This window comes from Ailuropoda melanoleuca, chromosome 5, assembly GCF_002007445.2.
Source record: "Ailuropoda melanoleuca isolate Jingjing chromosome 5, ASM200744v2, whole genome shotgun sequence".
NCBI classification, from domain to species: Eukaryota; Metazoa; Chordata; class Mammalia; order Carnivora; family Ursidae; genus Ailuropoda; species Ailuropoda melanoleuca.
The window spans coordinates 22736366-22761726 of record NC_048222.1 but is presented as its reverse complement, the minus strand read 5'-3'; the positions used below and the strand labels follow the sequence as shown (position 1 = coordinate 22761726).

General features: G+C 48.4%; 1 protein-coding gene and 1 non-coding gene across 3 annotated transcripts in view; one reads left to right on the top strand and one right to left on the bottom strand.

Annotated features, from left to right (window-relative positions):
• The first annotated feature begins 494 nt into the window (after positions 1-494).
• On the top strand, positions 495-14295 carry LOC100471383. 2 transcript variants are annotated; one of them, XR_004625407.1, is made up of 3 exons: positions 495-583; positions 11051-11126; positions 14106-14295. It is a non-coding gene; the product is annotated as an uncharacterized LOC100471383 (transcript). The 2 variants fall into 2 exon arrangements; XR_004625408.1 differs by lacking the exon at positions 495-583 and adding an exon at positions 3407-3684.
• Positions 14296-18721: 4426 nt separating this feature from the next.
• Positions 18722-25361, bottom strand: part of SLC22A23 (solute carrier family 22 member 23) — a gene marked incomplete at its 5' end in the record, with an annotated part of 169412 nt that continues 162772 nt past the window's right edge. Inside the window, one exon of the mRNA XM_034660200.1 lies at positions 18722-20091. Coding sequence (XP_034516091.1) covers positions 19734-20091 — 358 coding nt within the window. The remainder of the gene's footprint in view (positions 20092-25361) is intronic.

Genomic DNA, 25361 nt, shown 5'->3' with positions numbered 1-25361 from the left:
GGGGGACGCGGCGGGGGAGGCCGAGCTGGCGTGGTGGGTGGGTCCCAAGGGGGCGGGCCGGTTTGGCGGCGGGGGCAGGGATGGAAGGTAACCGAGGGTCCCGGTGCAGGTGGGGGACCAGAAGAAGGGGTTCCGGCCCTCTAGGTGCGCGGGCGTGGCCCTCAGGTCTCTCCTGGGCCCAGGGGGCTCTGGGGGCTCCCCGGAACTCTTCCTGTGGTGTCTTAGGGAACCGGGGTCCGGTCCGGACCTGCACCACCGAAGGGGAACGGGGTGCGGTCGGGCCGGCACGTGGGCCCCCACCTGAGCCCCGCCTCTCCCCTCTTTCACTGCCTTTAAGGCGGGCGCCCCACTGCTGGCTCTTCTAGCCCCGCTCTGTAGTTGGAGTGTTTGGGGCTTCATCGTGGGACCTCTGCTCTCTGGTCACACGCCCGCCCCGGGGGATGGCATCCATCTCTTAGTTTTCATGCCTTCCCTACATTGACCACACCGAATTTTCTTTGTTTCTAATACAGACCTCTTTCCTCAATTTCGGACTCCTGTGTTTCCGCCTGAAAGTCTAATGGGCATCTCACACGAGACCTATGTAAGACCGAACTCTTAGCCTCTTCCCACACACTTGCTTCTTTCACAGCCAGCCCATCGCTGTTGTGGAAACTCCATTCAAACTTTGATTACTCTCTCTTCCGCTCTCCACATGGGAGTGTCCGTGAATCTGTAGGCACTGCGGTCTATCAAAACGTGGGGGGAATCCAACCAGCCTGTGGGGCGACCTCTTCAGGTGGAGGCCGTTGGCAGGGTCAGTGAAAGAATTCACCCAAGGCACAACAAAGGAGACAAGGTTATTGAATGCACCGCAAGGGAGAGACTGTAGTTAAGGGGGAAGGTGAGGAGGTATGGGAACATATGGAATGTTTCTCCTTTTTCTGGTACCTGTTTAGGGGTGTAAGTAACCTATTGGTTAACTAGGGCTTAGGTGGGTGGCCTAATGGGCCTGTTTGTATTCAGGCAAGAGGCTGGACGTCACTGTGGGCCCTTCTGTGTACTCAGGTTTCCATTGTTCAAGTTGGTTGCCTCAAAGTGGCCTCTACACACCCATCACCTCCTGTCAGGCCTGCCACCCTGGGCCAAGCCTGCAGCATCTCCTTGGCTCCTTGCCTGATTCCCCCTTTGCTACCTCTGTTAATTTCTCAGAGCTGCTGTGGCAAAGTGCCACAAGCTGGGTGGCTTAAACCAACTAAGATTAATTCTCTCACAGTTCAGAAGGCCAGAAGTCTGAAGTCAAGGTGTCAGTGGGTCTGGTCCTTCTGGAGGCTCCGAGGGAGGAATCTTCCCATGCCTCTCCCCTCTTCTGCTGTTGCTGGCAGTCCTTGGCATTCCTTCGCTTGCAGTTTCATCACTTAGATTTCTGCTTGCAATGTCACTGGCCTTTTCTATGTGTCTCTTTCTCTATGTCTTTTCTTATAAAGACACCAGTCATAATAAATTAAGGGACCACCCTATTCCAGTATGACCTCATCTAAATTACAGCTTAATTACATCTGCAGAGACCCTATTTCTAATAAAAAAAAAAAGTTACATTCACAGGTGCTAGGGGTTAGGATGGGCACTTATTTTTTTGGAGGACACCATTCAGCCCACAACGCTGCCTTATGGCCAGTTCTCTACAGGGCAGTAGTCAGCAATCAGATATTGTCATTCCTCTGCTCCAGACCTTTCAAGAGGTACAGTCGAGCGCAGTTCAGAGACTTCACAGTAACCCTTTGGGCTCTGTTACCTGGTAGGGCTCCCCTGCTCCCGCTTCCCTCCTTGCGCACTCGTGGGCCTCTTGGCTAGTGTAGCACGTTGGCGTGTCCCCACGTTTTGCTCCTTCTGCAGTTCATCATCACGATCCATAGTGGTGGTGGTGGTGGTGGTGAGGTTTGTCTGTTTTATGAGTCTTTGTAACCTTAGTGCCTGACAAGCTACTCATTAAATTTTTGAATGAATGAATGAGGCCCCCCTCAGGGAACTCCAGGTTTCCTAGGGAGGGCTACCAGTAACCTACAGCCTGGCAGGCAGTAAGGATTGTAATCTCTTGAGGGGACCTGGGGGTGGTAGGAAATCAGAGGCAAGAGCCATCAGGCAAGACCTGGGCAAAGCTTTGGGAAGGAGACAGCCTCTGAATGGGACTCCCGGATATCTTCACACAGTATCCCTATTCTGCCCTTTGCCTTCTTGCTCTTCTTTTCCGGGGCAGGTTTTCTTTTATTTCTTTTCTGGTGGGTACTGGCAGCTGGGCGTTTGGGCAGGTGGCAGTTCCTTCTTTCACTGGAGGAGAGGTAAAGGGCCTGCACGGCCATGGGGTTATGGGTGGAGCTGTGTGTTTGGAGGTTGTGGTGCCTTGGAGCCACCTCACCTTCCCTTCTTTCTTTCCTAGTCCTTAGGCTGTCATCATAGACAGTGGGTAAGGCTCTGGGTTACATGGGGCCCAGGACTGCTCATTGGTAAGACCAGGCATTGCTTCCTTGAATCAGTTTCAAGATTCCTCCTGTGGGCTCCTTTGGTGCACTTTGGCAGTCTGACCGTGTGGTAGTCATAGCTCTTAGTAGGGTATATTTTCTCAACTGGAAGCTCACATTCCACCAAGATCAGGCCGGAAAAGGAAAGGGGGCCACTCTCAGTTACCAGACCTGTTAAAAGTTCAGTCCTATTCATTGGCCACATTGTATACTTGTACGTTGTCTTCCAGAGAGCACCCACTCTCCAGCTAGAAAGAAGAGGTGTAGACCATAGCTTAAAGCAGGAAACGCAAGATTCCTGTGGAACAGGGCTTGACAAACCATGGCTTAGGGGCTGGCCTGCCTTGTCCTTTTGTAACCAAGCCTTATTGGAACATAGTTTTGCTCACCATTCAGTAGTGTCTGTCACAGCTTTTGTATTTTGATGGCAGAGTCAAACGGTCAAAACTGGACCTTGTAGTCCATAAAAACCAAACGATTTATCCTCTGGCCCTTCCTAGAAAAAGGTTTTTGGCCCATGCGTGGAGGGTGGCACCAAAGGGTCTGTGAAGTCTCCCTCTCGTCCCTTCCCCCTCAACCCCCCACATGCAAGACAAGACCATATAGAACAAAACCATACCACTGTGCTGCTCTTCCAGCTGGCCTGCCTTGCATTACGTGGTCTGTTTGTGGCACTGACAGGCTTTAGAACAAGGATGATATAGGGGCCCTATGTGCTCAGATGAGTTAGGACCTGTTGGGCCCACTTGAAGTGGACAGTGGTGTTCCAGCCATAGTAAAACTGTCTGAGCACGTGTGTGCCTGGGAGGCCAGCTGGGCATAGTATGGTTTTGGAAATAATGAAGTACTAAGGGTAATAATATGGGGGTTTTAGTTTTGTTTTTGGTGGGAAACGATCACCTTAAGGTAGATTTTCTGTTTCTAAAAGTTTAACTGTAAATACTGTTAGCATATGGCTGAATATTGAACTTGAAACGTGTAAACAGCAAATTCATTAATTGAGTTCATGTTTTTGTTATCTTTTCAACAAAAAAGCTTGCAGTAAATGCTTTCATTCTTATCTTGTGTTTTTTGATCATCTCTTATAGACCTGAACAAGTTCTTTCTCGTTTTGAAGTGACTTTGAATCACTAGGAGACAAGGAGCAGTCTCTGATCTGTGCCCTGCTCACAGTATCTGGCACATAGTAGGTGTTTATTCAGTTTACCTGTCTCTACCTGGACAGTGTAGGGGAGGGGTACCCACCCCAGAGCCTCTGGTGGCACAAGCTTGTTCCTCTAAAAATCTTAACTCCTGGTGGGGAGGAGTTAAGATGGTGGAGGCATATTGGCTTATTTTGTGCCGTGAACACAGCTAGTTATCAAATCATTGTAAACACCCAAGAAATCAATCTGAGGTCTGAGAGAGCAAAAACTACAAGTCTACCGGTAGAAAAGCGACCACCTTTTGGAAGGTAGGAGGTGTGGAGAGTTGACTTGGGGAGATATAACTGTGGGTACAGAGGCGGGGGGGAGCCTGCTTATGGAGGTTACCACAAAGTACTTAAGCGGTGGAGTGCAAAATCTGAACTTTTAGCAGTCCGCTGCTGTGGGTCACGTCCCTGGCTAAAAGGTGCTCAGGTGGTGAAGCAGGGCAGAGTGCCAGGAGTGACAGGGTGGTCTGAGGATTCCCTGGGTTGCAGGAAGAATGGGTGGCGCCAAGGTGCGGTGCTATTCCTTTGCAGAGGAGTGGGGATGCTGGCTGAGAGCAGCAGGTCTTGGTTCCGGCTTTCTGCTATTTCGCTAAACACTGCAGAACTGCTGTGAGGTGGTGAGACTGCTTTCCTGGGATGGGCAGCAGACGGCAAAAGTGTGGGGAGACCCTCGCCCAGAGGAACAGTGTGGGTCCATGCCGTGGGAGTCCCTAAAATATGGAGTTTTGAAACTAAGTTATATGCCTGAGATAAAAAAGCTTGGGTACAGGCAGGGTGAATGCAGGGTTCTGATGGAAACTGGAAACATGAGAGGTGATTGATTGCTCTTCCATGAGGGCTCAGTGAAGAGTGGGGGTGAGAACTTTCAGCTCCAGGGCTAGTGTGTGGGTCGCCGCCGTATTCATCCTGCCCATCAGCTCAGAAAGTCTTCAGGGAGCAAAACGTACCACCTAATGGAGGATGGTCTGCTTATACTGCCCTGCTCCCCTGCGCCCCGGCAGCCCATTTCCACTAGTGCAAGCCACCTGAGAATCAGCCCAACAGGCCCCTACCCGCAAAAGACCAGCACAAACAACTGGCTGGTACCAAGTCTGCTAATTGTAGAGTGCTGCAAAGCTTCAGCTCTAGGGGAAATACGATCTAGCTTCCTTTTTACTTTTGTTCCTTATTTTTTTATTATTCATTTATTTTATTTTTTCCATTCCTTTTCTTCTTATTTTTTAACTCATATATTTGAATGTATTTTTTATTTTTTTGTTTATTTTCATTTTATTTTATTAATTCATTTGAAAATTTTTGGATCTAGATTCTTTTAACAAGCAGACCAAAACACACCCAAGATCTACTTTTTTTGGTATTTTTTGTTTTTTCTTTTTTTCCCTGGACAAAATGACAAGATGCAGAAGTTCACCCCTGAAGAAAGAACAATAAGTAGAACTCACGGCCAGGGATTTAATCGATACAGATAGAAGTAAGATGTCTGAGCTAGAATTTAAAACAGTAATCATAAGGATACAGCTAGGCTTGAAAAAAGCATAAAAGACACAAGAGAATCCCTTATTGCAGAGATAAAAGAACTAAAATCTAGTCAGGTCCAAATTAAAAATGCTGTAACCAGGATGCAATCCCAAGTGGAAGCCATAAAAAACGAGATGTACAAAGTAGAGGGGCAAATCAGTGATATAGAAGAAAAAATTATGGAAAATAATGAGGCTGAAAAGAAGAGGGAAAGGTAATGGATCACAAAGATAGACTTAGGGGAGTTAGTGACTTATTAAAATGTAATAACATTCATATCATGGGAGTCCCAGAGGGTGAAGAGAGAGAAAAAGAGGTAGAAGGTTTATTTGAACAAATTACAGCTGAAATTCCCTAAACTGGGGAAGAACACAAACATCAAAATGCAAAAGCACAGAGAACTCCCAATAAATTCAACAAAAGCTGACCATCAACAAGGCTTATCATAGTTAAACTCATGAAATATGTGGACAAGGAAAGAATCTAGCAAGGGGAAAAAAGTCCTTAACTTACAAAGGAAAACATCAGATTCACAGCAGATCTGTCCACAGAAACTTGGCAGGCCAGAAAGGAGTGGTAGGATATCTTCAGCGTGCTGAGTGGGAAAAATATGCGGCCTAGAATACTTTATCCAGCAAAGCTGTCATTCAGAATAGGAGAAAGAGTTTCCCATACAAACAAAAACTAAAGGAGTTCATGACCCCTGAACCAGCCCTGCAAGAAGTTTTAAGGGGGACTCTTCAAGTGGAAGAAAAAAGACCAAAAGCAACAAAGACTAGAAGGGACTGGAGAACATCACCAGAAACACAAACTCTACAGGTAACACAGTGGCACTAAATTCATATCTTTCAGTAATCACTCTGAATGTAAATGGACTAAATGTTCCAATCAAAAGACAAAGGGTGTGAGAATGGATAAAAAACAAAAACAAGATTCATCTGTCTGTTGCTTCCAAGACACTCATTTTAAACCTAAAGACACCTGCAGATTGAAAGTGAGGGGATGGAGAACCATCAATCATGCTAATGGACATCAAAAGAAAGCCAGGGTAGCCATACTTACATTAGAAAAACTAGATTTTAAAACAAAGACTGTAATGAGATAAAAAGGGCATTATATCATAATTAAGGGTCTATCCATCAACAAGATCTAACAATTGTAAATATTTATGCCCCTAACTTGGGAGTGCCCAAATATACAAATCAATTAATAATAAACATAAACTCATTGATAATAATAGCAGGGGACTTTAACACCCCATTCACAGCAATGGACAGATCATCTAAGCAGAAAATCAACAAGGAAACTGTTTTGAATGACACAGTTGACCAGATGGACTTAACGGATATATTCAGAACATTTCATCCTAAAGCAGCAGAACACACATTTTTTTTTGAGTGCACATGGAATATTCTCCAGAGTAGATCACATACTGGGTCACAAATCAGCCCTCGACAAGCACAAAAAAGATTGAGATCATACCATGAGTATTTTCAGACCACAACTCTATGAAACTTGAAGGCAGCCACAAGAAAAAATTTGGAAAAACCTCAAATACATGGAGTCAAAAGAGCATCCTACTAAAGAATGAATGGGTTAACCAGGAAATTAAAGAAGAAATTAAAAAAATATATGGAAACAAATGAAAATCAAAACACGACAATCCAAAACCTTTAGGATGCAGCAAAGGCAGTCCTAAAAGGGAAGTATATTGCAATACAGGGCTACCTCAAGAAGCAAGAAAAGTCTTAAATACACAACTTAACCTTATACCTAAAGGACCTAGAAAAGGAACAGCAAATAAAGCCTAGAGCCAGCAGAAGGGAAATAATAAAGATTAGAGCAGAAATAAATGATATAGAAACAAAACTTCCCTGGTTGAACGGATTAACAAAAGAGCCTCTTCTTTGAAAGAATTAATAAAATTGGTAAACCCCTAGCCAGACTTATCAAAAAAAGAGAAAGGACCCAAAGAGATTAGGTCACAACTGAAAGAGGAGAGATCACAACCAACACCATGGAAATACAAACAATTAGAATACTATGAAAAGTTATATGCCAATGAACCAGGCAATCTGGAAGAAATGGACAATTTCCTAGAAACTTACTACCAAAACTGAAACAGAAAGAAATAAAAAATTTGAACAGACCCATAACCAGCAAGAAATCAAGTCAGCAATAAAGTCTCCCAACAAACAAAAGCCCTGGGCCAGGTGGCTTCCCAGGGGAATTTTACCAAACACTTAAAGAAGAGTTAATATGTGTTCTTCTCCGATTGTTCCAAAATATAGAAGTGGAAAACTTCCGAACTCATTCTACAAAGCTAGCATTACCTTGATTCCAAAACCAGGCAAAGACCCCATTAAAAAGAATTACAGGCCAATATCCTTGATGAACATGGATGCAAAAATTCCCGACAAAATACTAGCAAATTAAATTCAACAGTACGTTAACTGAATTATTCACCATCATCAAGTGGGATTTATTCTTGGGCTGCAGGGATGGTTTAGTATTTGCAAATCAATCAACATGATACACCATGTTAATAAAAGAAAGGATAAGAGCCTGTCAAAGGGGGCGCCTGGGTGGCACAGCGGTTAAGCGTCTGCCTTCGGCTCAGGGCGTGATCCCGGCGTTATGGGATCGAGCCCCACATCAGGCTCCTCTGCTGTGAGCCTGCTTCTTCCTCTCCCACTCCCCCTGCTTGTGTTCCCTCTCTCGCTGGCTGTCTCTATCTCTGTCGAATAAATAAATAATAAAATCTTAAAAAAAAAAAAAGAACTTGTCAAAGGATAAGATACTGTCAATGATGCAGAAGAAATATTTGACAAAATACAGCATTCGTTCTTGATAAAAACCCTCAACAAAGCAGGCATAGATGGAACGTACCTTAATATTATAAAGGCCATATATGAAGGATCCACAGCTAATATCCTCAAAAGGGAAAAACTGAGAGCCTTTCCCTATGGTCAGGAACAAGACAAGACTGTTATAGTACTGGAAGTCTTAGCCTCAGCAATCAAACAACAAAAAGAAATTAAAGGCATCCAAACCAGCAAGGAAGAAGTCAAACTTTGACTATTTGCAGACGACGTGATACTCTATGGAGAAAATGCGAAAGACTCCACCTAAAATTGCTAGAACTGATACATGAATTCAGCAAAGTTGCAGGATATAAAATCAATGTGGAGAAATCTGTTGAATTTCTAAACACCAGTGACAAAGCAGCAGCAAAACAAATCAAGGAATCGATCCCATTTGCAATTGCACCAAAAACAATAAGATACCCAGCAACAAGCCTAACTTAAAGAGGTAAAAGATCTGTACCCTGGAAACTATAGAACACTTATGAAAGAAATTGAAGAGGGCACAAAGAAATGGAAAAGCATTCCATGCTCATGGATTAGAAGAACAAACATTGTTAAAATGTCTATACTGTCCAAAGCAATCTACACATTTAATGCAATCCCTATCAAAATACCACCAGCATTATTCACAGAGCTAGAACAAACAATCCTAAAATTTGTATGGAACCACAAAAGACCCTGAATACCCAAAGCAATCCTGAAAAAGAAAAATAAAACAAGGCATCACAATTCCAGACTTCAAGCTCTTTACAAAGCTGTAGTCATCAAGATAGTATGGTACTGGGACAAAACAGACACATAGATCAATGGAACAGAATAGAGACCCCAGAAATGGACCCACAACTGTATGGTCAACTAATATTCAACAAAGCAAGAAAGAATATCCAATGGAAAAGAGACAGTGTCTTCAACAAATGGTGTTGGGAAAACTGGACAGCAATATGCAGAATGAAACTGGACCATTTCCTTACATCATACACAAAAATAAATTCAAAATGGATGAAAGACCTAAATGTGAGACAGGAATCCATCAGCATCCTAGAGGAGAGCACAGGCAGCAACCTCCTTGACCTCAGCCGTAGCAACTTCTTACTAGACACACTGCTGGAGACAAGCAAAACAAAAATAAAAACTTATGGGACTTTATCAAGATAAAAAGTTTCTTTTTGCTGCACAGCAAAAGAAACAATCAAAACTAAAAGGCAGCCTAGGGAATGGGAGAAGATACTTGCAAAAACATATCTGATAAAGGGTTAGTATCCAAGATCTATAAAGAACTCATCAAACTCAACACCCCAAAACCAAGAAATGGGCAGAAGACATGGATAGACATTTTTCCAAAGAAGACATCCAGATGGCTAAGAGACACATGAAAAGATGCCCAACATCACTCATCATCAGGGAAATACAAATCAAAACCACGATGAGACACCACCTCACACCTGTCAGAATGCCTAAAATTAACACAGCAAACGACAGATGTTGGTGAGGATGTAGAGAAAGGGGTTCCCTCTTGCACTGTTGGTGGGAATGCAGACTGGTGCAGCCACTCTGGAAAACAGTACGGAGGTTCCTCAGAAATTTAAAAACAGAACTACCCTATGACCCAGCAATTATACTACTAGAGGTACTACTAGCAGTACAGATTCGAAGGGGGTACATGCCCCCCGATGTTTATTGCAGCGTTATTAACAGTAGCCAAACTATGGACTGATGAGTGGATAAAGAAGATGTGGTACATACAGATGATGGAATATTACTCAGCCATCAAAAGAATGAAATCTTGCCCTTTGCAATGACGTGGATGGAACTAGAGTGAAATAAGTCAGAGAAAGGCAAATACCATATGATCTCATGTATAGGTGAAATTTATGAAAGAAAACAGATGAACATACATTATGGGAAGGGGAGAAGGAGAGAGGAAACAAACCATAAGAAACTCTTAAGGATAGAGAACAAACAGGGCTGCTGGAGGGAGTTGGCAGGGGATGGGCGAGATGGGTGAAGGACATTAAGGAGGGCACTTGCTGTGGTGAGCGCTAGATATCGTATGCAAGTGATGAATCACTAAATTCTACTCCTGAAACCAATATCGCACTGTATGTTAACTAAAATCTAAAATAAATAAATAAATAAATAAAATTAAATTTATAAAAAAGGCAAAAAAAATCTTGACTCTGTACTGAGTGCTATTTCTTTTAGAAGGCTAGTATTTTGATAAAAGAAAATTTTGGCCATATTGTAAGTTAGCGAGTTTTTTTCTTTCAAGCTAGCAATTTTAATGGTAAAGGGGATTACTTCCATAGAAATTGGTGGTCAGATTTCTTCTGTTTCAGAAGGGCCACATTTATTTCTTTAGTTTTACTGCTTCTTATCTGAAATGAGGATTGGTCAAAACATATCCTGACGTGTCTGTTTTTGTTATTTGGACACTGATGGCTGGTGCCCTTTTGCAAAGTCATGGAGCCCTCGTTGACCTTGAAGAGCTCAGACACCTTCAGGGGAGTGGAGCTGTGTGTTTTACAGGCCCAGACAAGGGGATGGGCATCCTGCCTTCTGGGCTGATGGCTAACTTGGGGGCAAGAGGGACCCGGAGGCACTTGGCATCCAGACTCTGTGATTAGCTGTCTTCCCGCTGTGCCCTTAATGATCTTGTCTGCTTTCCTCTTGGTTGTAATGTGGCCGTTCAGCATGCTTTGGAGTTTCCAACACTAAAGCCTTTTATGTAACATAAGTCTTAGAACTTGCTAACGCACTGATGCCAGCTTCCGTGACTGCTCTTCATCTGTGCCAGCTGTCTGACCTCAGATGCAGTGGAGGGTCAGCCTACCTGGTTGTCCACGCAGACGCCAGAGCTTCCTTCGCTCAGTAATGTGTCTGACCTCCCAGAACCTGCCGCTGCCACCCTTGGGAAGAATCCGAAGCCACAGAAGCTGATGGAAAAGCAGCATCGTGTTCTTTGTTTTTCCTTTTAGGATTCCATCCCTGTGTCTACCTCCCTCCTCGGAGACACTTCTGACACGACCTCCACTGGCCTTGCGCAGCGCTTAGGTACGTACCGCGGCTGGGGCTGCAGAAGCAGCAGATGGGAACCTCGCTGTTAAATGGAACCATGAGGCCAGGCGCTAGAACGAAAGCATCCTTATACCGAGAGAGAAGCACAGACCTTTGTATGTTGGTTTGTCTTTAAGGAGGGCTAGGCCATGCCCATGTCCCTGACTGTCTCAGGCAGCATGTTCCCAAGGGGCCCCCATGTCTTGCCTTGGCTGCTGTCCAGGCGGGTGAGTGTCAAGGTGACTTAGTTCCCTCCTGTAAGCGCATTACCTCCTCGTGGGAGGAGAGAGTGAGTGATGCCCACAGTACCCATTAGGCAGTGGGTCGGGGTCGCCTCCTGGACCACCCTTCACTCTCCATGTGTGCAGAGCTGGCGAGAGGGGAGACTGGCCTGACCGGAGTGTGGCGTTGAGGGTGGTAAGCAGGAACGTGAGGTTGAAGGCTCCGCACTCTCCTGCGCCTGGAACACATACATCCTGTAAAAGCTAGGTAGTTCAGGGCAGGATGGCTGTGCCCTGCTCCTGCCAGTGTGCAGGGTGCCCGGGGACGTGGGACAGTGGGGCAGACTCTGTCTCCTCCTCGGTCTTCGTGCACCAGTGTCCCCGCTAGTGCCCTGGACGCACCTGGCGAAGGAGACCCGGCCTCTGATGTTGAGGAGCGGATAGTTGAGTGGTGCCGACAGTTCTGTCAACCTGATCCCTGCTCAGTGGTGTTTATATGCCAGTCACTCCGGGAAGCCCCCATGTGACCAGCATGGCTGCACGGTGGATGAGGAGCGGGGGGTAGTGGACAGGGTGAGGGTGGGTCGTTCTAGACCTGTCGCTCTGACTTCCCTGCATGCGGAGGGCAGAGACCACGTGGGCGGCTGTGGTGTTACAGGAACATCCACTGTACTTTCTCTTTAGCCCAAAGTTAGAGAAACCTGGCTTGTAACTAGTGTTACCCAACTAGTTACCCAACTAGTAAGTTACTTTGGTAGCTTCTTATTAGGAAGTAATTTTAAATTTACAGAAAATTTGCCTCAAAATTTACAGGGAGTTCCTGCTTAGCCTTTACCCAGGTTCCCAGGTGTTATCATTCCCTATGTGGATATTGGTATTTTTTTCTGAACCATGTAAAAGTAAGTTGAAGACGAGACGCCCCTTTGTTCCTACGTACGTCCCTGTGCGTCGGCCACTGTTGAAGGGCTGACATACTGTGTCATGCCCTGCCTGGTCCGGGGGGACACGGGTGTGCTCATGTGTATAGAGCCTTGATCGCCCCAGAGTGGGAGATGGATTCTGCCAGAGAAGGCTGGCGGGAGCTTGTTTTCTGTGCCATGAATAAATCATTTATGCCAATAAAGTAAAATGGGCTCAGGGAGTCCTTGCAGGGGAAGCCTAGTAGCACTTTGTATGCAACAAACTAGTTTGTTTCTTTTTTATTTTCTTAGTTTCATGCAAATGATGTTTTTTTTTAAATTCTTGTTTGGTTTACATCAATTTATCTGTATAAATTGAAACAGAACATAGACAAAAAAATATGTCCTCACCAGTTATTAAATTCAGATATTAATGAAGGGCTGTCTCCCATCTGTGTCAGCAAAACCTGGCAGCCCTTAGCTATTGCCCAGCAAGGACAGGCACACGGAAAAGGCTGGAAAAGTCAGTGGTATGATGTGGTGGCTGGCAGCGCCAAAGTGACGCTGATGCCCGGGTGCTGGGATCTTGAAGGAGCCGTCCAGCGCCACCCTGTCCTGTGCTGGTCCTCTCGAGCTTCAGTCTGGACCCTGCCCCTGAAAATGCGTTACTTGTCTAGAGGGGTAATGGGAAGAGAGAGGTGTCCTGAAAGAGTATCTTCTATGGAGGGTGAAGGGAAGTGGGAAAAGAGAAAATCTAGTGGGTTCCAAGTAACCCCAGAAGCACTGGAGGGCATTGGTGTGCATGGGGCATCCTTACTTTGTGGCAGCCCGGAGGGCAGAGGTGGGCCTGCTGGGTGGACGGTGCAGGCGGGGAGTTTTACTCCCTGCAAGGTCCTGTCTTAGCAAGTAGAGCGATTGGAATCAGAGTGGCCTCTACTTGGGGACAAGGAATTTCCTGCCACTGAACGACAGTAGGCTGGCAGGCTGTGACTGGACAGGTACCAGCCACCCCCTCACCACCTCACATATGACAGGGCTGGCATGGTCATCTGATGTCTGTGGGCTGGGGGGTGCCTTTGTGGGGAGTAGGAGTTCACATTTGCCCTGTGTGTGCAGTGAGGCCGAGGGAGGAGGCCCAGTGCGGGCGTGGTCGGTATCGAACTGGTTTAAGGCTTACTGCCCGCCTGGCACTGAGCGCGGTTCTTGTAGATGGAGCAGTGCACTTCAGCTCTTACTGGTTCTGTAGAAAGGGCTAGCACATATCTTCAACATCACATTGGAAGTCCTGCATTTGTGTGTATGTGCACACGCGTAGTCATATATGTGCATGCGCGTGTTAGCTAAACGAATGTACGGACACATGGGAGTATCTCTGGGAAGGGAGTGGGATTGCTAGAGAGGGTGGTACTGAAGGAGAACTTAAATATTTTAATTACTTTAAAATTATCTGTATTTTAAAAAAGTAAAAAAAAAACCAAAGCAAACCAACTTTTTACGTAGAACAGCGGCTCAACCGTTAGGGCTTGGATCCCCTGGAGCGCTTGTGAACGTAGCTCTCTGGCCCCACCCGCTGCCTCTCTGGCTCAGTGGGTCTGAGAATCTGCGTCTCTGACAAGTTTCCAGGTACCGCTGCTGACCGGGGCCACGTTCCTTGTTGTGGACAGTGGGAGGGGGTCTGTGTGACCGTAGTCTGCATTTGCAGCCGCTGCTGTGAGTAGCATTAAAAATTAGAACCTTCTGTCCCTACAACCCCATTCTCTTTCCCCAGGCCTGGCTCCGCTGTCAAGTACGTGCGAGGCACACACAGTCTCCAAGCATTTCAGTCACGTCTGTACCCATGTGTTTTCTCTTTTTAGCCAGGAAGACCAACAAACAGGTGTTTGTCAGCTATAACCTTCAAAACACAGACAGTAACTTCGCATTACTGGTAGAAAACAGGATCAAGGAAGAAATGGAGGCTTTTCCGGAAAAGTTCTAGCAGAGTGGCAAAAGTGAGGATTTGTAACTTATGTACAATATACATTTAAATAAATGGATTGAATTTCACTGTTTGTCATTAGGTTAATGTGTTTACATTTGGTTTTTAAATCTTAATCTAACTTCCCTTCTTCCGCTCACCAGAGCGTGGGCCGAAAAGCTACAATCCATCAGCCTGGGGAAGGAGAAGAGCAAAATGGCAGTCGTGTGCGCGTGTGGCCGCTCAGTAATAGGGACCAGGTTAAAGTGGGATTTTGTTGGGACTGCAGAGGGCTAATCTGATAATCCAGGAAGGAGGTAAATTAGTCCTGACCCTGCTGTGTACACTCCCAGTTAGAATTAAAGTAATAGGTCTTTATAAAATACGTGTCAGGTTATCTCCTTCCGTCCCATTCCGGCTGAGCCCTTCCCCGGCGCAGCTCTTCAGTGCTGTGCCGGCTGTGCTCTCCCTTGGGCCTGGGTTTGAGCCCTGCTCCACTGCTCACTGGATTTGTGGGCTTGGTGAAGTCTCTCCCTTCTCCTCCCCTGTAAATTGGGAATACTCTACCTTGCTGGGTTATTGTTAAGACTAAATATACATACATGCTTCGCAGATCTCGAAAGCCTCATGGAGATTCAGATGTCAGCTGTGGCGTTTATCTACTTCATTGTTATGGATCCAAATGGTTTAGCTCCTCCTTGTTCTTCTTGCTATCATGGTCTTTCTTTCCTCCCAAGTCCCAGTTGCTTTGGTTACCTTTAATCCTTAGCCTTTTTCTGCCTGCTACTTGTAGTGGATTCCAGTCTCTCTAGTTCCCCACGCTACACATTTTCTTTCACACCCGTTTCCAAAAGCCAGTATGTCATGGACCAGTGGCTCCTAACTCTAGCTTTGTGTTTGAATCCCTGGGGGGGGGCCTTCAGAGATCGCCCATGCCTGGCCCTTCCCCAGAGACTCAGAGGGCCTGGGGCCCAGGCTTTGGCAGATTTGAAAAGCTCGCCACGTGCTGCTCAGTACAGGCGAGGCTGAGGACCACTGGCAAAGACCTTTCTAATCTCCAGGGTCCATCTGGACCCCTTTTGTTGCTGGAGGCAGATTGTTTAGGGCCCTATAACAGGTTTCATGCAGTGGCAAAAGTCTCGTTTTGAGTCCGTGGTAGGCAGCCAGTGGTGGTTACACGTTGGCCGAGGCATAAAGCACTTGAGAGGAGCAGGTCTGGGGTTCAAGATGCTTGCCTCCTTTGCAGATTTCCTGTGCTAACCTCCAAGGCCACGGCCACCACAATCGTAGCTTGGAAGGGGGCGCCTCTCTAAGAAGAGTAAGTAACACAAAATCAGGGCTATGGAGAGAAGAGTTTGGTATAAATACTTTATTAAAGAAATAGTGTTTTCTTGTTAAAAAATACTACATTGAAGAGTTTTGGGTTATCAGAACTTCCTCACGGAATCACAGTGTAAGAGAGTCCTTTCTTGACCTCTCTAGGCCATGGGTTAGCAGGACATCAATACAAACGAGAAAAGAACTCTTCAATTTGCTGATGGCCCCCGCTTCTCAGGTGGTCTGAGAACGTCACTAAGTGAACAGCTTGTGTGCAATCCGATCTCTGCCTCTGCCTGCCTTTCAGACTAGGACCCTGCAAGCGAGGTGAGAGGCCGCCCACTGTCCCCTCAGGGTGAGAGCAAAGACTCGGCTTACAGAGGCGCTAAAGCAGGGACAGTGAGAGCTGCATAAACAGGTAGAGTTTTTATTACTTGTAGTCAATGGTCGTGAAATGCCCTTCATTGGATACCATCAGATGAGGTAGGGAAGACATTCCAGTGGAAATTTGTTAATGGGGCAACATTTTTTATTTCTGTACATTTACATACAAATTTTCCCCAAAGGTACAACAGATGTGACATCATGCAGACGTTTAGCTTTGAACGACAGTTCAGAACTCAATTTAGGCTTGTGCTATGAATGAGCACCTCCAGAGTAATCCCGGTCGACATGTACTGTAACACGGTTCTTACATAGAAACCTCAGATGTGGGGATGCAGAAAGGACAGAGGGAGGCAAGTATTCCCCACTAGACATAACACACTGTACTGCTTATCCAAAACACACAATACATTAAAGTGAGGTGTTCTTTAGAAGAGTTGAAGTGTGGGCTCCCCCAGCACGTGCGTGCGCCCGTGCGCCACCTAGGGGCCGGGCAATGCGATGGTCACACGGGTCATTTAATGGCACTTCAGTCATTTCTTGTTTGGCTCTAGGAAGTGGTAATGTTTGAGTGCAGTTACTTCCTTTACGAGGTTTAGTTTTGCTCTCTTTCTGTTTTGTGGCCAAACCAACTTACCATCCCCCTTCCCCTAGTTGCAAGTGATTCTACTCTTTTAGAAAACCAAGCATTTAAAACTTTCCTAACGTTTAGGGTATGTGGTGTCACTGTTGACTTCTGGAAAAGAACAAAATGAAGAAAGATCCAGCCCTGTCTCAGGTGTTCACATTTGTGCATAACTTTTACTGGAAGGGGATCACAGCTCCCTGATAGGACAGCAGGATGCAGGAGTGGGTGGCGGGGGAGGAAGCTGGAGCACGTCCCTTGGGATGTCTCCTGGGACAGCAGCGGGGTGGAGGTGGTGGGGAAGGCAGACTTAAAGTAGCAGGTGCCTGAGAAGTGTTTCCTCACTAAGCACGAAGGAAACAGGACCAAGGAGTCCACGCACTACTGACCTGTGCCAGGGAGCTGGTGGCCGCAGCCCCCTCCCACGCAGAGCTGGGCAGGCGCAGATGTCGCCTTGCTCACTTGGTACGGGATGTCCCCGAGCTCAGCCCGCACGGAAGCTTTTCTGCTTTGTCTACGTCTCATAAAGGCGTTCCTTAAGAGCTTCAGATATCCCGAAGCTGAACAGCAACAGAACAGGAGCTCAGCCTAACCCCGAGGCTGCTGGGAGAGAAAAGCTGTGGAACCTCTTTGCCGAGACATCACTGATTGTTGGCGAGCCGGCCGTGTTCACGTCTGCTAGCCTTTGGTCCCAAGAGCCCAGTCCTCATAGCCAGCTTCTCTTCTAGTCCGGACTGCTGAAGTGACAGTGCTGACTGCTGTCTGTTGGACTGGTCGTGTCAAGTGGAGATTAGACACCGAGGAACAGGACTTCATACGTGCCGTGCCTCGCCTCTGCCTTCCTAGCTAGAGATTACCAGCAGCTCTGGACAGCTTCAGGACGTTTCTCACAGAAGGGGCCGTGTGGCCAGCGAGGGAACGTGCCCAAGTCCTGGAGGACAGCAAGTGGGCTGTCCTAGCGCTGGGGGGAGGGACGCAGACATACACCTGGCCAGGTGCGGCCACGGGGGCCTCGCCGGCTCCTTCCCACTTTCCCACCCGCCCAGTGGCCTGGCTGCTGCGCATGTCCTGTGCTGGACATCCTGGGTCTTCCCGCCGGGTGGCTTTGTAGTCAGTACTTTAAAAAAGGCAAAAGGTATTCCACAAGTTTGGCACATGAAGGCTGACAAATGTAAAGATCTTCTCAAATTAAGGTGAATGCAGACGAACATTGAAACATGGAACAAAAGTGACTTAAAAGAGATGAAGGGAGGTGTGGAGGAGCGGGTGGAGCTGGGGACAGACTGCCGGGCGGCCTTCCTTCCCAGGTACCGGTGATGAGACTGCGGGTTACTCCCTGGAATCGCGCGTGCCTGCAAGCTGGCTCCCGTCCTCACCATGTTTTTATCACATCAGCGGGCTCGTACTGGGGCCTAGCAGTTTTGAAGGAGGGTGGTAGGTGGGCTGCGGACAGACCGGGTGGAAGCTGGAAGGGGAGAAAGGGAAGTCACGTCAGCCACTGTTCTGGCCCTTTTGAGTTCTAGCAGCTGTCCGTTGGAAGTCACCTAATAGCTTCACAGACTCGAGACCACAATTTCCCTGGAAGAACACAGCTCACAGCAAAGACGTGTCACAAAGTGCGGAGGTGGACAATTCGAGAAAGAAACCAGGCTGTCCAAAATTTCGGGTGCCTGTGTTGCTACAAGGCAGTGCCTGCCTGCACCAAGGAAACTTTGTTCATGGCCCCCTGGGTGTTGCTGAGGAGGCCCTCCAAGTCTCCCGTGACGCGCCCCTCGGACAGGCACAGAAAGCCTGACCCGGGAAGGGCAGGAGGAAGCCTTCACTGTCTGGGACGCAATGAGGAACACAACGAAAACCCTTGGCTATTGGGGACGGCGTGGGTGTTGAACTTTGGTGAGTTATTGCTTTCTCTCAACTGGTCTTGATGCTTGAAGAGGCCGGAGGTCAGGTGGACTCACCTGTGAGAGTCCCACTCCTCGCCCTGAGCCCCACTCTGTGCTGACGGAAGTGACAGGAAGCAGGAAGCAGGTAGAGGCAGGGCTGCGTGGGGGAGTGGCTCCCACAGGCTTTGCAGTCTCTCAGCTGAAGTCAGTGGTGAGAGCTGACAGTCGTCCAGGCTGGTGATTTCTACGCGGCGTGTGCTCGAGATGTGGGTGACGGGCCATGTCCAGGAGAGCACCCCTCACTCCTGTGGGTTTGCCTCAATGGCCTGTGTCTGTTAGTTTCCTGTCGGTTTTCAGTTCAGAAAGCAGCCACGTGTTCAGGTTATGCTGGCGAGGAAGCTGAGTGTGACAGAGGGGACTTTCCTGCTGGAGCTAAACCCGGGAAGGAGTATTAATGACGTGACCGCGCCTCACCTCTCCACACCCTTGCTCGTCGTGAGCTCGGCCAGGCGAACCCGTGTCGGCAAACCGTGGCCTTAGTACCACTCGTTACTTAGGATTTCTGGTGAAATGTTTACACTTTCCCCCAAGGAGCTTCCAGCATCAAGTACAAAAGGATGATCTCGAAGGAAAGACTAAGCTGGTTTTAATGATATTGGGAGCTGCTTTCCCCCCACACATGGAACAGAAGCTCTTACCTCACAAACGCACACACACAAAAACCCCTTTAAAAACCATACGCAGACGCTCTAGCAAAAACCTAATCATTTACATTTCGCGCTGCCTACAATGCGGTCGTGGAGACACTCCACGACAGGTCAGTCTGTCCGCACACAGGCGGCCTTGGGGGGCGCGGGCCCAGAGTGAGGGACCCCTGGCTCCTCTGTGGGGTGCAGGGCGAGGACGGCGTGTGACCTCCAGGGCCGCCGCACTGGCTACTTACGGCGTCCTCCTCGGCCACCGTGTCCCTCTTCCGAAGGAGGCGGTTCTGTTTCGAGACCAGTCAGAGGATGAAAGGGAATAAAGTGCTTCTCGTAAAAATGACCGAAATAAATACAAACATCTCATGGCAGAAAAGAAAGTCTGAAGGGTGATTTTCCAAGAGTTTGCTTCCTCACACACACGATCCTTAGAGTTTTGGAAAGACAGAATTCCCCCACCCCAGTCGGCAGTCTTGCGATCCGCGGCATCGGCAGCAGGATTGGGTTTTCCTGCACCCCCAGCCACGTATTCGGTCCCTGGTCTGTAAACCTGTGCCCAGACAGCCCCCCACCCCTGGAGCCCACGGTGCCCCCTCCAGGGAGGGCCGCGCCCAGAGCTACATGGACTTCATGCCATTGGCCGTGGTGTTCTCGGGCAGCCCGTCCCCTGCGGTGGCCGCGTCGTGGAGGCCGGAGTAGTCCTTGAGCTCGGCGTTGGTGAGCAGGAGAGGCTGCTCCCCCTTCTTGTGCGGCAGGAGCGGCTGCCGGGTGTAGTGCTCCCCGTTGGAGATGTTCTCGGGCAGGTTCTGGTTCCTGCTCTCGGGCAGCAGGAGGATGCAGATGATGCAGATGAGCGTGCAGCAGGCAAAGATGATGTGGTGCAGGAAGTAGCCTTTCTGGTTGTGCAGGTCGATGATGGGCGCTGTCAGCATGCCGAAGCCCGCGCTGGCCAGCACCAGCCCCAGCCCGCCGCACCTGCCGGAGAGCACGAGCACACGCGGTTAACGGCGCGGCCCGAGCGCGCGGCGCGGGGACACGGCGCCTCCTAGAGGGGGGGCACACGGGTGCAGGATCACGGGCGACCAGGGCCTGGCCCCACCCCCGTGCATCCCACCTGCTGGATATCCCAGACCACCTTGGCCTTGGCCATCTTTGGATCCCTTCTACTTAATATTTTCTCTCGCCAGCTCAAAATTTTTTATTTTGAAAGGCAGTGTTAGAATACTACTGTAAATGGAAAAGCACAGGCCATAAATAATATGCAAGGACAAAGTATTATTAAATTATGCTATTTCCCTAGGTTTGCTCTTCATGTAGAAGCAGGTCAGTGGGCAGGCGGGAGGTGGATTAACAGGGGTTAAAGAGGATATGACGGGGACGCCTGGGTGGCGCAGTCGTTAAGCGTCTGCCTTGGCTCAGGGTGTGATCCCAGCGTTCTCGGATCGAGCCCCACATCAGGCTCCTCCGCTAGGAGCCTGCTTCTTCCTCTCCCACTTCCCCTGCTTGTGTTCCCTCTCTAGCTGGCTGTCTCTGTCAAATAAATGAATAAAATCTTAAAAAAAAAAAAAAAGGATATGACAGACATACCAGCACTCACAGAGATTTTCTCCAGCCAGAACTAGAGAGACTGGAAGATACTTTAAAGGAAAGTAATTTTTCTGGGAGTTCCTACTTATTGCTGTGTCCCGTATATTTCCTAAAATCATTCTGCACAGCACCAGTGGAAGCAGTCCCTTCTCTGCGAGCTACTGTGCCGGAAGCCACACGCTGTCACTGAGAGAAAGTCACAGCAGCACCGAGCTCAGAAAGTACTGAATGTGAGCCTAGAGCATGTGCCATTGATCTCCACTCCTCTGCCATTTGGGGAACCTACCAAAGTTCCACAGAGATTAGTAGATAGGCAACATTTAAAAAAATCCATCATAGCTCGAACATCTCTCCTCTGACATAAAAGCGTATTTGAGGGGAGAAAGTGTCATGTGGTCTCTGAGAAAGCAGTGCAGTGCTGGGCTGCAGGAAAGGGGACCATGGTGTTCACGTGACAGGAGGTCACGGTCCCACCGTGTCATTCAATGCAAAGGCCAGGGAGGGCTGGCCGGTGTCTGCTCTGCAGTCACAGTGAAGGAGCCTGGTGGACAGAGTCTGGTTTCAAGGAGCGGGGAGTAGAGTTGTTTGCTTCCCATCAGAGTGCGGACCCAGGCCAGTGGGCAGAGGGTACAGGAATGTGGACCTCAGTTGGTTTAAATAACTTTCACTGGAGTTCTTAAGAGCCGTGCATCACCCTTCAGTGAAGTGACCCTTCCTCTGGGATGCACGTAGGCAGAAGGCTCCTGCAGCAGGCGCTCGCGGAGCCTTAGAATCTCTTGGTTGGCACTGCAGGTAGCTCTAACTCATCAAATACTGACCTATAAGGGCTTGAGACACAAGCTCAACATACAAAAGTCAACAGTATGTGTACATGCTAGCAGCAAAGAAGCTGAAAGTGAAATTGAGAAAATTCTATTTATAATAACATCAAAAAAACAAAATACTTAGAAATAAATTTTAAAAATGCAAGACTTGGGGCACCTGGGTGGCTCAGTCGGTTAAGTGTCTGACTCCTGATTTTGGCTCAGGTCGTGGTCTCAGGGTTGCGGGATCGAGCCCTGCGTCGGGCTCCTGCTCAGTGCATAGTTTGCTTATCCCTCTCCCTCTGCTCCTCCCCCCACTCACATGTGCACACATGCTCTCTCTCAAAGAAATAAATCTCTAAAAAAAAAATGCAGGACTTGTATACTAAAAAATGTAAATCATTGCTGAGAGAAAATCAGAAAGATAAAATAAAGAAGAGACAGTCCATGTTCATGGATTGGAAGACCCAGTACTGTTAAGATGGCACTTCTTCCATCATAGATGGAATGTGCAGATTCAACACAATCCCTATCAAATTTCCAGATGCTGTTTTTTTCTCCCCAGAAAATGATAATCTGATGCCAAGTTTTATATGGGAATGCAAAAGATCCAGAACAGCCAAAACAATTTTGAAACATAACAGAATTCAAGGACTTATCGTCCCAATTTCAGAACTTCGTGTAAAGCTATAGTAATAATATAATAGTGTAATATAGTAATAATAATATAGTGGTACCGGTGTATTGACAGATCAGTGGAACAACTGAGAGTTCAGAAATAAACTCTTCCATTTATGGAGGCAAATTCAACGGGGAAAGGAGAGTCTTTTCAACAAGTGGCTACGACAACTGGCCATCCACGTGCAAAAGAAAGAAGTTGGGCCTTTACGTAACATCATACACGAAAGTGAGCTCAGAATGGATTACTGACCTGAATGTCAGCGCTAAACCTTTGGTAACACTTTTAGGAAGAAAATATAAGGGGAAACCGTTGTGATCTTAGGTGAGGCAAAGATTTCTTACATACGACACCAAAAGCAGGATCTAGAAGAGGAAATGATCAATAGGACTTCCTCAAAATACTTCTCAAGAAAATGGGAAGAGAAGAAACAGACTGGGAGAACGTGGTTACTGAGCATGTCTACAAGAGGACTTGTGCCCAGAATACATACAGAACCATCCATAAGACAAGCAGTTTAAATAATGGGACAGGGACTGGACTAGACATTTCTTCAAAGACATTGTACAGACTATTGTATCACCCAAGCAGATGTACAGTGTCACCGGTCAGTAGAGGGATGCAGATTCCAACCACAGTGAGAGACTGCCTCACGCCCACTAACACAGCAACAATCCAAAAGGCAGAGGACAGGGGGCACCTGCATGGCTCAGTCGCTTAAACATCCGCCTTCGGTTCAGGTCATGATCCCGGGGTCCTGGGATCAAGTCCCACATCGGGCTCCCTGCTTAGTGGGGATCCTGCTTCTCCCTCNCCTGCCCCCCCCCCCCCCCGCTTGTGCTCTCCTTCTCTCTCAAATAAAAAAAAACGATCTTTAAAACAAAAACAGAAACACAAAGGCAGAGACTGACAAGTGTTCGTGAGGCTGCTCAGAGAATGAGACCCACAGCCACGGCCGCCAGGAAGGAAAAGTGGGGCAGCGGCCGTGGAAAAGCTTGTCAGTTTCTGAAACAGTTACATGTAAACCTTCGTGTGACCCAGCAATTCCACTCTCACGAGATATAGGAAATCTGTAGCCCACAAAAACTTAGAAACGAATGTTCGCTGTAGCATTATTCACAACAGCCAAAAATCAGAAAGAAACCCAATCCATCACCTGGTGATGGATAAAGTGTGGCAGATCCCATACAACGGAACAGTATTCCGCAGGAAGGACTGCAGTACTGACACCTGCCACAGCGTGGACGGCTTTCAAAAGTATTACACTCAGTGACTGTAGAGTCCATTTATGTGAAATTTTGAAAAAGCGGGGGGCAGGGAGCAGATCTACAGAGACAGATGAGTGATTGCCTGGGGCTGTGAGCAGGGACAGGGACGGACTGCAAAGGACCAGGAGGGAACTTTCTGAGGTGATGGAAATGTTCGATACCTGGATTTATGGGCATGATTGCACTAAAGATCATTGACTTGTATGTTTAAAATGGATGCACGATATGGTATGTAAATTACACCGCAGTAAAGCTGTTAAAAACAAACAAACCAAATGGTTCCAGCTGTGGGGACTGTGGCCTCCTGCTGACACAAAGCCCCAAAGCTGCCAGTGTGGGCCGGCCACCCAGGCCTCCCCTGTCCCCCCTGCTGCTCAGGCTGGGGGGGTGGTGTTCCACTCTGTTTGCCCACCATGTGGCTCAGCAGTGGGTTCCCTCTCCCTGGGGCCTTCCCAGCGGCTTTGCTGTCAATAGTGAACCCAAAGAGTCCCTGCCATCTACAGCAGGCTCTCTGGCTGGCCAGTCCTAGATCCACACAAGTGACAGGAACAAGGGGGACTTGGCGTCTTGGGGCTGCCCAGGTCGACAGCTGTCCCGAAGGGCCACCGTAACGTGGACTATCAGAGTTGATGGTTAAGACAGGAAGGAGTACAGAAAAGAAACACTTTTCTCAAAGAATGGAACAGAATGACAGTCGTGTGTGTGGGTGGGACAATGTGAGGGGGGGCTCTCTTCCTCATTTTGTCACGTTTCATAACAACAAAAGACACTGCTCCCGTCACTTCTCTCAACCCCAAATGAGAAAAGGCCTTGTATCTCTACTCACAGGAGGGCGTTCCTCACACCCCGCATGCTGGGTGGGGAGGGGTGGGGCATACTGCCCTCCGACAGAGCCAGAGCCCGGGAGTGGCCAGACTCTCCCCTGCCCCAGCCCCTCTGTTTAACCCGTGCCCAAGCCCCATGGCTTCCAGTTCAGCCCATCTGGGTCACACTCGCCTACCCGGCCTGTCTTGCATCCTCCTACTCCCTTGGGCTCTTTCCTCACTGCTGACAAAGTGACTCTTCTAGAATGTGGAATGGATCGGCCACTCCCTTTCCCAGAGTCCTCCGAGGGCTCCCTCCTGCCCCTGGCCGAGCCCCGGCCCTGCATCTGCCTGACCCGCATCCCCAAGCCCCTGGCTCCTGGCTCTCTCCTTCNCCTCCCCCCCCCCCCCCCCCCGCCGTGTGGAGGCTCCGGCCTCTCCGCTCAGCTCAGCTCTGCCAGGTCCCAGGCGGCAGCAGTCTCCTCACATGCTGCTGAGGAGGGAGAGGGGGCCCTTCCCGGCGGTCCCCAGGCCTGGCACAGTTCCTGGCACGGAGGCTCACTGGTGTCCAGCCTGGCAGCCGTCAGCCGCTGGGCCCAGCGCCCTGCAAGCACAGGCCAGGCCGGAGCAGCCTCCAAATACACACTTCCTGCTCCTGGGGCCGGAGTGCGCTGGTTAAGGGCACAGGTCAGAAGCCGGCGGGCCTGGGTTTGAATTCTGACTCGACCACCCATGAGCCTCAGGGAGGCTCAGACAAGGAGACAGGAAGGGCACGTCAGCAGAGACGGGGGCGCTGGTGTCCCTAAGTCCGGGCCAGGAAGTGCCAAGCACACGCTGGCTGTTATCATCCCCAGTTGTCTAAGCTCCTTCTTCCTTCTTCGTTGGCCTCACAAGGCAGAAATAGTGCTGTATTTCTAACATCTTTCTTGCTGCATTAATACTGAACAAGCAACAAAGAGCTGCAGGTGAAGGGAGGACAGGGAGATCAGTGGATTGGTTGGGGCGCTGGTGTCCCTCCGGGGAGCACTGGGGAGAAGCCTGACAGCGAGGCCGGGGGCTGAGCAAGTTCAAGCACTGTGAGGAGGACAAGGAGGACGAGAAGATG